The following is a 12,447-nucleotide window of genomic DNA, read 5'->3' on the forward strand; positions in this document are numbered from 1 at the left end:
ATACAATAAAAACATTAAAATCGCCACTCCCAGAAGTATGGAATGATCCCAATATTAAATTACATTTTTTTTTAATATGTCTTAAATTACATTTTTTTTAATATGTCTCTTAATATACTAACCTAAAAATGTAAGCCTGTCACTGACAAGCATACAAGAACCAAGATTGTCTAGAAGATCCATGGAATGAAATTTCCCTTCTTGAGTATACAATTCAAGGAATTTCGTTGCCAGGTATGTAGTGAAACCAGCATCTTGTGACCTCAATGCCCATGTTAGAGCATTGCCCAGTCTATGTTGTTGGTATGCACGCATACCCATAACTTTGCAGATGCTTGCAACTGAAACAATTACATAGAAATATATTTGAATTACTAATCTGTACTTGTTTGTGCAGTATATTGATGTAATATTCAGATTCGAATTTTAAATTTCTTGTTAAAATTATTAACTTAATAAGTAGTGGTGTTCTATAAATATGCTACAACAATGATATCAGTAATTCCTTCACGTTTTGTCCTGCTCCAACTTCGGGAAAATACAGTAAAACCTCACTTTAATGTTCCTCTTTTTAAGGGATGATTTCAAAGTCCTGGAAGATCTATATAAAAACAATGTAACTGATTTCTGGTTTTAAAGAACCTCACTTTAAAATTCGTTTTTAAGGAATAAATTTGAATGGATTTGCAAATATACAACCGGTTTTACCAAAATTTCGAACCTGTTCCAAATGTTTGTGATCAATTTCTGTACAAGGTATAGTCACGCCAGTGTTACAATATAGTCTTGTCATTCTTATTTCCAGCAGCCAATCATGTTGCAGGTCGACTGCATTTAAACGTGTGTGTCTTGTCATTCGCTGCTGATGACATTATGCATTTCCTAAGGCTCGATAAATACTTAATATAAACGCCCGCCATTTTGGTTCTTTCATTGGCGTTCGCAGAAAGCACATGAGGACGTTATTTGCCACTCAATTATATGCTCAATTACAGTGCGTTTGATTTATTATCATAGGAGCTATGACATGATAATATTTAATGCTGCGGCAAATAGATTCCTCGTCTGGTAGCTCAGCAACAAAAGAACAAAAATGGTGAACAATACTACCTACCTAGACTTTATAGAGCCTTCACTTCCTAAGGCGTAAGCAAAGAGGAGGAGTCACGCTGGAAATAACAGCGATGCAACGATAACAGCAATATATTGCAGTGGGTAGTATGCATCAATATCTTGATTGAAAGATCGAAAGTAAGATTGTAGAAATGTTATTGTTTGTATACGAAAATTGTAAATTTAATTACAGCACTTAAAAATATGTTACTCTGATTATCTGAAAATATCATATTATGTTTGCAAAAATTTATTATTAATATTAAATCTAATGGGTATTTTTTAGAATATAACGTAGTTAAATGGCCTAAGGATGTTTTATTTGTACTTTCAGGCATTCCTTGCTTTTATTAAATAAAAATACCCCTTTAAGAAAAATCCACATGTAAGAAAAAAAATATGCTTCGCAATATTTGTTGTTAATTATGCTAGGAACGAAAGTGGACATACACAAAACATTTCTTCCGTGGCAGTCTTATTTTTTCACCTTTTCTCTTCGATATGGGTAATTTTTCTTGTATGATTCCCATAACAGTTCTCTTATTTTTACCCACAGCCTCTGCAATCTGTTCTATGACATTATTCACAAACACTGAAGACATTATATTTTCAAACCCATTTTAATAATATAAATGAACACTAATACTACACATCCACTAGATTGGAGAGGCTTTCCTTGACTATGAGATCTAGTCAGCACAAAGCAAAACTAATGACACAATACTAAAATTATTACTGAAGCACAAAATTCTCGCATCCCTTGTAAGTGGCTGTTAACATGGCACAATCTCTGCAGCATGTTCAGAACATGTAAGGTCTACAAGTTGCTGCTGAAGAATCTGGTGTCATCTGCTCTGAATGGTTATTATGTGAGCTCATGTAGAGTTGTGGATGGTCCTTAGAAGTCGAAGAAAACTTCAAGTAATGAGTAAAATCTACAATAGCATCCAAATGCAAAACAAGCGAACAAATGTAAATAATCTAACCTATATGATGTAAGTCTCTCTCACGGGCCACTTGAATTATTTTCAGTGCTCGTTTCTCAGATTCAAGAGGCAGTGTTGGGAGGAGGGCTTCCATGCAAGCACGGCCTTCTACAGAACAGCAGTCCAGGTAACTGACACCAACTTGCCATAGGGAATGATGACACATAAGAAGAGTTCCATAATCGAGAAGCAGATGCTCTACCAACTTCGCAGTTACACTGATAAACAAATAATAAAACAAACATATTTTACTTCCCTTGGTAATTACATATTTCAATGTTTTACACATAAAGTAAAATGATTACAATAGGCTGTAAAAATAATACAAGCTTTTAGTTTTCTTGGTGAACGAAAAGAGAGTGGTAGCTGATTAGTACAAAGCTGCAAATATATGCAAAATTGTTCATGATTTCCCGCTGAAAGTACTGCAGTATAGTTGATTTGTTGAGTGAGAAGCTAAAACAGCAGCCAGAGTATAATTATTTAATAGCAGATCTTAGGTTTACTGTGTAATAAGCAGCTGCGATTGACTGTTTTCAATTGTACAAAATATACATGTTACATAGATTTAAAGTCTCAAATTACATAGGCATTACATTGGTTTCAGTCTTTGTTTTCATTACTTCATTAGTTAAAATAGGAAAACTTACCCCAATGATTATAAGAAGCTCTATATGACAACTAGGGTTGCCAGATTTGTTTTTGGAAAAAAGGAATTTTTAATAAAATAGAAGGAAGATATATGCAAACTTCTCAAGTATGTAGTAGCATATAACTGAATGTTTATTAATATTAGAGGAGAAAAATTCGCTTCGGAGCTGGGGATTGAACCCGGGTCCTTGATTCTACGTAACAAGCACTCTCACCATTGAGCTATGCTGAAGTCCAATCCACAGCACTGGATCAAACTCCCCTCCTCCAGTGTTTTTTCCTTTGTGGCCTAAGTCCAAGTTGGGCATGTATGTTGACATTACAAAAAATTAATGCACTCGTGTGCTATTTATAACAACAAATAGGTACATTTATCTTTCTCACTGAAACTTCTGTTCCTGATTTCTTTCTGGTTCGTATTAATTTACTGCAAATATTGGCAACAATAAAACTAATTTCTCACATCAGTCAAGCAACCAATGTTCACTTTTTATTCATTTATATCCTATTGCGTCACTTGTAAAATCCAAAGATGCTTGGTTAACGATCCAATAACTAGTGACCTGTTAAATGTCTCTTCTGCAACCCGACAATCTACTAACTATAAAGGTCCACTAACTAATGGAGGAATACATTATTTATAGGTCTGTTTTCTTGCAACCCAGCATGAATGTTTTCTTCCAAAATTAACATTAGCATTATCAGCACAAGAAGAAACATGTTTTATAAGAGGAGAATTAGACTTCAAATTTTCATTAAGATTTCCCAGCTTGTTTTACGAAATTGAATAATTTGGGTTCAATACCTTTACATGTATCAAAATACTGGATGCAGACTGAAAACATTTTCCTGTTGCTTTTGTTCAAAGTATCGGTTGCTATAAAGAAGAATACTGATTTTCTTTGGGTTCTTTAAAACTTCCAAGTAATTGGCAACGCTCTTTGGTGCCAACATATTTTTAACCAAACATTCTGCTTTTGTTCACTCACATGACTCCCCCCCCCCCCTTCTGCCATAATTTCAGAATCACAAAATGTATTACCAGATAATCTGTTGCCATAGCTTTTTGATTATGTTTAACATTAGGATATACTAGAGTAAACTCAGCAAATACAACATTATCAATGAATGAAAATTTTTTTGTACAGAAAATGAGGCATTATGTTATGTGTTTGTTAACACCACTTTCGTCAGAACACATTTTAAATTCCATTTTCGTCTTTATATGCAGATCTGAGTTCAAATCTCAGCAATGGCAGAGTCGTATATGTGGTGAACAAAGCAAGATTCCTGAGAGTTTTTCTCAGGGTTCTCCTGTTTCCCTTCCATCATTCCATTGTCACTCTTCACTTCATATTCGTTATCATCATTACAATAGTTGGAAAATAACTTCCTCTCGACAGGTAAGGTGTAGCTATGGTCACTGTCGAAGGAAGACATGCATGACTCATACTCTGAGACTACATTAGGCATGGGTTCGAAGTTCGAACCCTGCTTGATCTGATTATCTGTTTGTGTTTTTTTTCTGAGATTTATTCAAACTATAGGGCAAACATCAAGCAATCTCATGGCATATCGTTGCATACATTACCAAAATACCATCTCTCTACTTTCAAAACCTCAATATGTAATGTATATATTTTTTTATGATTATTAAGCCCAATCCTAGCATCCTCCACTTTATACTTATCCATAGCGGAAGAGAACAAAGAAATATGACCAGCATGTAAATTAACTTTCTTGTAAACAAGACTACACAGAACTTGCTGTACTGGTTTTATGAGACGGCACTACAAGACTTTAATAATTGGGGAATACTTACTCTGTCTGCTGATTATCAGTAATCTTCAAACAGCCACAAAGATAAAGAAGATGGGTAAGATGTGCTGCAAACCAGCCATTTTCGGATGTCTCTTCAATTAAATTAACTACCTATAGTAAATGAGAAAAGAACAATGCATTAAAATACTAAAAATCGCAATATTTCAGCTTTAAACCACATTATTTTGTCTAGATTTTTCTTTACAAAGCCTTCTTGGACATCTCCTTCCTCCATTCTGAATACATGTCCAAACCAATTTAATGTTTATTTTTTTGTGCTCTATATAAGTCTGAATACTAAAAGTAAGAACATGGGAAATCATGAATACAGTGGTGTATCAGAAAGTTCACAAACTCCTCAACATTCCAACATTCGTCTTCTTGATATATCTGACATATTAACAAGCAGACACATCACATTTCTTATATAATAATATCATACAGACTCACCAATTTTAGAACAGACAATGTGATACATAATAAAAGAGAGAGAAATAAAAAATTTATGAAATTATAGGGTCCCTCCTGACAAAATCTCCTTCTCTTATTTTGCAGGGACCATAATAGCTTTACTGCATGAAGAGTGACAAATAGAGAACTGAATTAGAAGATGGTAGAGACAGATGACTATGTAGGATGATAATGATAATGATAATGATAATAATAATGATAATAATAATAATAATAATTGTAATATAAATATTAACGGTGCATCGAAATTATGGAATATTTCGAAAAATCTAGAAATCAGTGGTCAATATAAAAATTCATTAGAACATCTACAGATTCTGAGTACTTGCTTGATGCAATTGAGACAAGAGTTGAAGACATTACATTCAGTGTCATAAAAATCTGTTATAAAGGAGAGAATATATTAATTTTCTCTAAAAGCACCCCATATAAAAGAGTATTTTCTCTTACATAAATGTAATGAAAGTTTGCACAGAAAAATATATTCTACCTGTAACTCCTATGAAAAGTTTTATAAAAATCCGTTAGATAGCAGAGATGTTATTAACTTTGTCTAAATGCATCCTCTATAAAGGGGTAGTTACTCTTATATAAACGTAATCAGTGTTTTACACAAAAAAATATATGCTACCTGTAACCTCTGCACAAAGTTTAATACAAATATATTATATAGGAGAGAAGTTGTTAATTTTGTCTAAATGCACCCCTATAAGGGAGTAGTTTCTCTTAAAGAAACTAAATCAGAGTCTGTACAAAAAAAAATATATGCCCGCTGTGGCATCGCCTGCAGCGGTTACTGTCTTGGGATCTGCCTGGTATGGCACATACTGGGACCACATTAACTGTCATCTTGATAGTATCTCTCCACTCAGACGTTGAAAGACCTTTGTGATGCATATCCCAGATATTGGCTGGAGTGTAATCTTCATATAAACAGACTCCTTTGCCTTTCTGTGGTAGTAAGCACCATTTCTTGTATTCTTCCTGGCATAAGATTTTCCGTATTTTACATGGATCAATCTTTCCCCTTTTATTCATTATATCGTTAACAGTCATGTTCAAGTGGGCAAGTGGCAACTGGGCTATTGAGGACTAAAGATCAGCGTCGAAATCGCGTATGTTATCAATATAGGTATTTGCTGAGGAAGATAATAGTTGGCAATTATTATTAACTTGTTGAGGGTGGGCCTCCCAGAATGCACGAAGTACGCCAAGACCTTTGAACCTAGTATCAGTGTAAAACATTGAGATAGGAGACATTGAGATAGGAGTATCAGTTGGTAGACAAAGTACTTCTTTTAACGTCGTTTTGATCATTTTGTCTGTATCGTGAAGAAATCCATTAGAAATTTTATTGGAGGAAATAGAGAAAAAGTGGTATATTAAAGTGGGACATATTGAAGATTTCAGAATATTACATTTCTGATCGGGATGTAACCAGGATGAAAAGGAGAGCAGATCAAACTGTCTTTTAACTGAAGTAGGATTCTCCAGGTTCGATTTGTTATGCAATGTTGGTCTTCTTGCAAGTTTGTTAATTAATTTCTCGGTATTAAAACAGAATGACAAGCCATATTTATTACTTATTGCTATTAGATTATCGATAAACTTGGAGATGGCATGGCGTGAATGCTGATTACATTTACAAAATATGTACTTAAAATAATACTTTCTATCAGAGTGACTTAACATGGCCATCATGACAAAGTAGCTTAACAACTGGTTTTTGAATTGTAATAGCATCCATAAATTCATAATATTTTCCTCGTTTTCTGAGATCAGAATTACGTCCCTTGTGCTTCTCAGATCATTATATATCATAGTGAGCTGAGTAAGGTATCATCATCTCTCAGAATAGACTTTGGACCTTCTCATGTCAGAGCCTATATATACCTGTACCACAGAGAAAAAGACCACTTGCAGTTAATAACCAATTACAACCAGAAATAAAATTTCTATATAAACTTAACACCAAAATCAATGTATTTATACAATTACAATAATATTCTCCACATTCTAAAACTGATAATTTCAGTCATCCTTAAAATTTATTTTTTCGCCATTATAAATACAGTCTGGAAAAAATAGTAGCGGTATTTTAAAGTAACTTGTTGTTTAGTCAACTGTCCTAAGACAGGTTTGAACCTCAAAAGTAACACCAATGAGGTAACTAGGCCAGGAGATAATGGGGTAGGGTGACCAGTTCCTTTCTCCCTCCAATGCAGACATCGCCAATTAGCTACATATTCCACTAATCAGACTTCAGATGAATACAAACAACTGTTCTTCCTCTGACACATATCGTCAAGTGAGATGTACTGCCTGGTAACAATTATGTAATAAATATTTTTAAATTTATTATATCACATATTATGTAGATGTACTTTTACAAATTTATACACATAGATCACTTGTAACACATTCAAGAGGAGCAGGAGCTAGAGAAACATGTCCTCTCTTTCATATGGTAATGCAGAATTCCTGAACGGAAATATCATATGTACTTCAGTACATCATAGTAATATGATGAGCGTAAGTAATCACTCCGTGATTGAAATCAGCATCATATTCCATCAGACCCTGGCCACTTTGTCACTCGTAATGAGTGCACCTCTGTACATAGTATTGGACATTGTGCCACTGTCACATATTCTGTGACACAGTACATGAGTGTAAGCCACCAAAGGGGAACAGAGAGGTAGAACTTAAAACTGATAAGGATTCAATCCGGCATCGAAATTTGAATCCGGTATGGCTCATTGGTGACATAAGTAGCATTGCAAGCGTCTCTGAGAGAACATCTCCAGTAGATCCTATTACCTTTATGTGAATTAACAGTATATGTATTCATTTTGCTAAAAATTTTCTGAAAATGACAAGTTACCATATTACTAAGGAAACGTATGTTCATTATCGTAACAATATCAACTTTTCTTTAGTAAGTATTGTTAAAATTATTTGAGATTTATACATACATTTTATTTAGAAATTTACACATTAGGCATAAATTTTATTTAGACATTTATATGTGATGTAAATTTTATTCAGACATTTACACATTAGATGTAAATTTTATTTAGAAATTTACATATTAGACATAAATTTTATTTAGACGTTTAGATATTTTTCTTTTAGACCTGAGTTATTATTGGACTTATTGTCCATTAAACCTGCTGTCCTTAGATGTAATGACCTGAAACCTACCTAGACAGTATTTGTTCAAGAATCTATAAACTTTCTACCTGGACAGAATTTGTTCAAGAAATCTCTAAACTTGCTATTGTCCACTTTCCCCATGGAATATTAGCAGACATGAATGCTTCATTTAAGTCATGTTCATCCATTCATAGTTTTCTGTCCAAGGCTAGGTCCTTCACCGCAAACCTAGCATTCTCCAATCTTTCCTCTTTCCTGCCTTCCTATTAGTCTCTGCATATGATCCATATATCTTAATGTTATTTACAAATTCTTCTATTTTTCGCCTGGCTATTTTGGCCTTACAAAGTAATGTTTCTAATGTCATTTAACTGATTTTGACTGAAGTGCTCCTGTGCTTTTTTTCTTATAAAGTTCAGTCCCCATGTGTTTCTTGCAATTATAGATTCACATCCAGTCAATTCACTGCAAAATTTGCAGATGGCAACTTTTTCATCTCGATTAAACACACAAAAGTCTTCATCTTTAAATACTTACATGAGAATGAATAGTTATTATTTTCGGCATGACTTTTTTTCAGCAATGAATGGCAGAACAACAGAACAGACATAAACAGAGTATCTAATCCTCCTGATGCCATACCACGATAAGCATCTCTATCTAACCAAACTAAACTCGAGTTCAAAACACAAACATCACATTGCAGACTGAAGAAAATTTACATATTATTTGCGTTTCTCATTGTGCCCGATAAATGCTGCAAATATTATCATTTTGATCTTACTGATTGCGTTGAGCCTATTCTGAAACGGACACCATGCCTCAATGTAGCATATATCTCGACACAACCAATTTCACTTGTAGTGAAATGATTTGTATTTGCCAATTCTTGTTAGTATAATAATAATAATGAGAGAGGTGAGAGGTAGGGGGAGAGGGAAGAGAGGAGAGAGGGAAGAGAGGAGAGAGGGAAGAGGGAGGAGAGAGGGGGAGGGAAGAGAGAGGAGAGAGGGAGAGACAGCAAAATGTGACAATGCCACTGGAGTACCCAGAATGATAGAGCATAGTTAAGTCAATAATGCAAATTGAGAAGAATAATTCTATCACACGGATACTCTGAAAACTTGGCTAGTAAAGATATCATTTGATACTATTGTTGGGAGTAAATTATTATGCATTATTATATTATTATTATTATTATTATTATTATTATTATTATTACTATTATTATATTTAAAATTAGGACCAGCCTCATGGTCTAGTGGTCAGAGCTTCTGGCTATAGTTCATGAGGTCCTGGGTTCGATTCCCGGTTAGAGCACAGGAATTTTTCCTTAAAGGGGATTATTCCTGTGTTCGTCCATGGTCTGGAATTTAGGTTAAGTTTAGATTTAAGACCTCTCCTGGCACCACATTATCATAATCATCCTATCATATCATCGGGGTAATGTAACTCTGCCTTCCAGGCGCCCCAACCTCAGAAATGGGTTACAACTAAGCCATGGCCAGGAGAGAAGACCAGAAATGTCGAAAATACAACCTGATGGCATTGGATATATATATATATATACATTTAAAATTAGTAAAAGTTGTGTATGTAATCATTATAAGACTTTATTTCTTACATTTGGATGAAATTCTCGTACATTTGGCGCATGAGCCAACCCTGATCTCATACCTAATACAAATCATCGAAATTCTCTGTCGTGAGTATAAACCTGACTGGCACATGTATACACTTACTTACTTACAAATGGCTTTTAAGGAATCCGCAGGTTCATTGTCGCCCTCACATAAGCCTGCCATTGGTCCCTATCCTGTGCAAGATTAATCCAGTCTCTAACATCATAATCCTACTTCCCTCAAATCCATTTTAATATTATCCTCTCATCTACGTCTCGGCCTCCCCAAAGGTCTTTTTCCCTTTGGTCTCCCAACTAACACTCTATATGCATTTCTGGATTCGCCCATACGACATGTATACACAGTATAATTAAATTACTGCAACTGTTAAATGTTAATGTATTTCAATAATGAAAAATAATTTGAGGCAGGTGTTTGTTAAAATAATCTCAATAACTCATTCATTGTTGAGCGGCGAATTCTCGGCATTGTTTCAAGCAACTTTGCAGGAAAAAATTGCACTGCAACGACATTAATGAAAGTGCTGGGAACCATCTGGCAATAAATATTACATTACATTAAGCTGAACAGAGAAATAAGATTTTACATTTTATACTACTAAGTAAATTATGATATGAAACCAGTAGTACTAATCAGGCAATGGTACTGCTGGCATCACTGACCACAGTAAGAGATTTGAACTGAACTACCACATTCCATTCCAATCGCCGTGTGAGAATTGAACTACTAGTGCCCCAAGTGAGTGAAAACATCGACTACCATATTGGATATCGATAATCGCACTAATTGCCCACTAAAAATCGATTCATTATTTTTTCAATCAAATTCGTTGTTAAGATGCAATCTCAAATTTGGAGATACATAATGCATGCAATTCTAAATTTTCAGCATCAAATAAGCAAAATCATGTAAAATATCGCAACAATTTGACTTTTCAGCGATAAAATCGTGAAAAACACGAAATTCGCGTAAAAAAACAACAGGAAAATTCGCGACCACCAAGTGATGCAGAATTATTCCACACGTGTAAAAAAAGTATTAAAAATTCAATGACTATATCTTTTTAAAAATCGTGAAAATAAGTGTCGCAAAAGGCAAGGGTCCCTAGCAATTATGTAATGTACCTCCATGAAATGAAACGCCAAGCTTTTCTTCTATTCCATAGTAAGCCATACCAAAAATTGTTATCACCTATTGCAAATCTGATCATGTTTGGAACTACAAACTTGACAATTGCCCAATATCTAAATAAAATTACCTGAAGTTGGTCAGATTCCATAAGAGCAAGCAGTATAAGGTCACTTTCCTTCAAGCTTGAAATACCACCAAATTTAGCAATGCATTGATGGGCATGATAACTGAGATCAAATGACTTCACCGTGGGTTCTGTATAAAGTAGCCACGAGGCCATGAACTGGTACCACGACTCACACTGATCTTTCACTTCTAGAAATGCTTCTGGATTACCTGCCATCAACTGAAACAAAATGTTTTGCAATCAGTGAAACAGTCAACTAGAAAAGTCCTATCTTTTCCACAAAAGGATTAGAAGAAAAAGAAGGTCTCATTCCTTCTCTTGCTTGTTAATCATTGCTTAATTTTTGTAGCGGACAATGAAAGCACTAAAATAATTTCTTACCAACATTTAACCTACTCATCATTCGTTGATGACTTGGACAGAGTCCGTGAAAATACTCATCTATGAATGTTAATAAGTTCGAGAACCACTGCTCTAGGTGTTTGGATAAATGAGTGTCTATATCAAAATTCTTCCATTATTAACAGTATTGTATATGAAGCCATTAGAGACAGAGACAGAGAGAGAAAGCATAAAATAGCAATTTGCACTTAATGTGTTCTTGTGATTTATATATATATATATATATATATATATATATATATATATATATATATATATATATACCTAGGTTCCAGCAGACAAGCGTCACAATTTTCAAAAGTGGCTGTGGATGAAACTATTTTAAAGAGAAAAAATGACCTTCAGGACATTTTTCTTTCACAATTCAATTCAATCGCTATAAAGCAATTTAAAGAATACTATTCGTTAAGTCACCTGCATAATTGCATGAAATGACAATATTCAATGTCCACGACTACTTCTGTGGATAACTTTAATGCAAAAATTATGAGAACTAAAAATCAATGAATGGACACCTAAGGTGACAGCAAGCAATGTCTCATGATATATTGTAACTAGCAATGAACATTTTTTCATCCGGATTTCAATAACATGATAAAACAATATTCAAGAAATGTTTGAAATAGAGAAAATACTTTGAAATTTAGCATAAATTGCAACTTATTCGAAATTCAAAAGAATTATGTTTTTCTATTAGTTCTGAATAATACTGTATGATCTCATGTTCCAAAAAATTCTTTAGACAGATGTGTAGCAATTATAACTCAGAAGAATTTTCTCATTCAATAATTTATAAAACAGTAATAAAAGTATAAAATGAAACCTTCATTAATAGTTCCAATTCCTTTCTCGATGAAAATGCTCCATACTCAAGCTTCGATATGATTTCATTTTTCCAGCCTTTCCATCTCATATTGAAATCCTTCAATGATAATCCTCCATACAC

The 12,447-nt window shown here is 34.0% G+C and overlaps 1 protein-coding gene across 2 annotated transcripts in view; it reads right to left on the reverse strand.

The window, feature by feature from the left end:
- Nup75 (nuclear pore complex protein Nup75) overlaps positions 1–12,447 on the reverse strand; it is a 31,023-nt gene that overhangs the window by 4,948 nt on the left and 13,628 nt on the right. The window contains exons 6-10 of one of the 2 annotated variants that reach the window (XM_069834886.1): positions 12,325–12,447; positions 11,100–11,318; positions 4,573–4,682; positions 2,100–2,317; positions 123–341 (exon numbers count right to left, since the gene is read on the reverse strand). In XM_069834886.1, coding sequence (XP_069690987.1) covers positions 123–341; positions 2,100–2,317; positions 4,573–4,682; positions 11,100–11,318; positions 12,325–12,447 — 889 coding nt within the window. The remainder of the gene's footprint in view (positions 1–122; positions 342–2,099; positions 2,318–4,572; positions 4,683–11,099; positions 11,319–12,324) is intronic. The other variant, XM_069834887.1, reaches the window with a different exon arrangement.

The sequence above is a fragment of the Periplaneta americana genome, chromosome 9 (genome assembly GCF_040183065.1).
Source record: "Periplaneta americana isolate PAMFEO1 chromosome 9, P.americana_PAMFEO1_priV1, whole genome shotgun sequence".
NCBI classification, from domain to species: Eukaryota; Metazoa; Arthropoda; class Insecta; order Blattodea; family Blattidae; genus Periplaneta; species Periplaneta americana.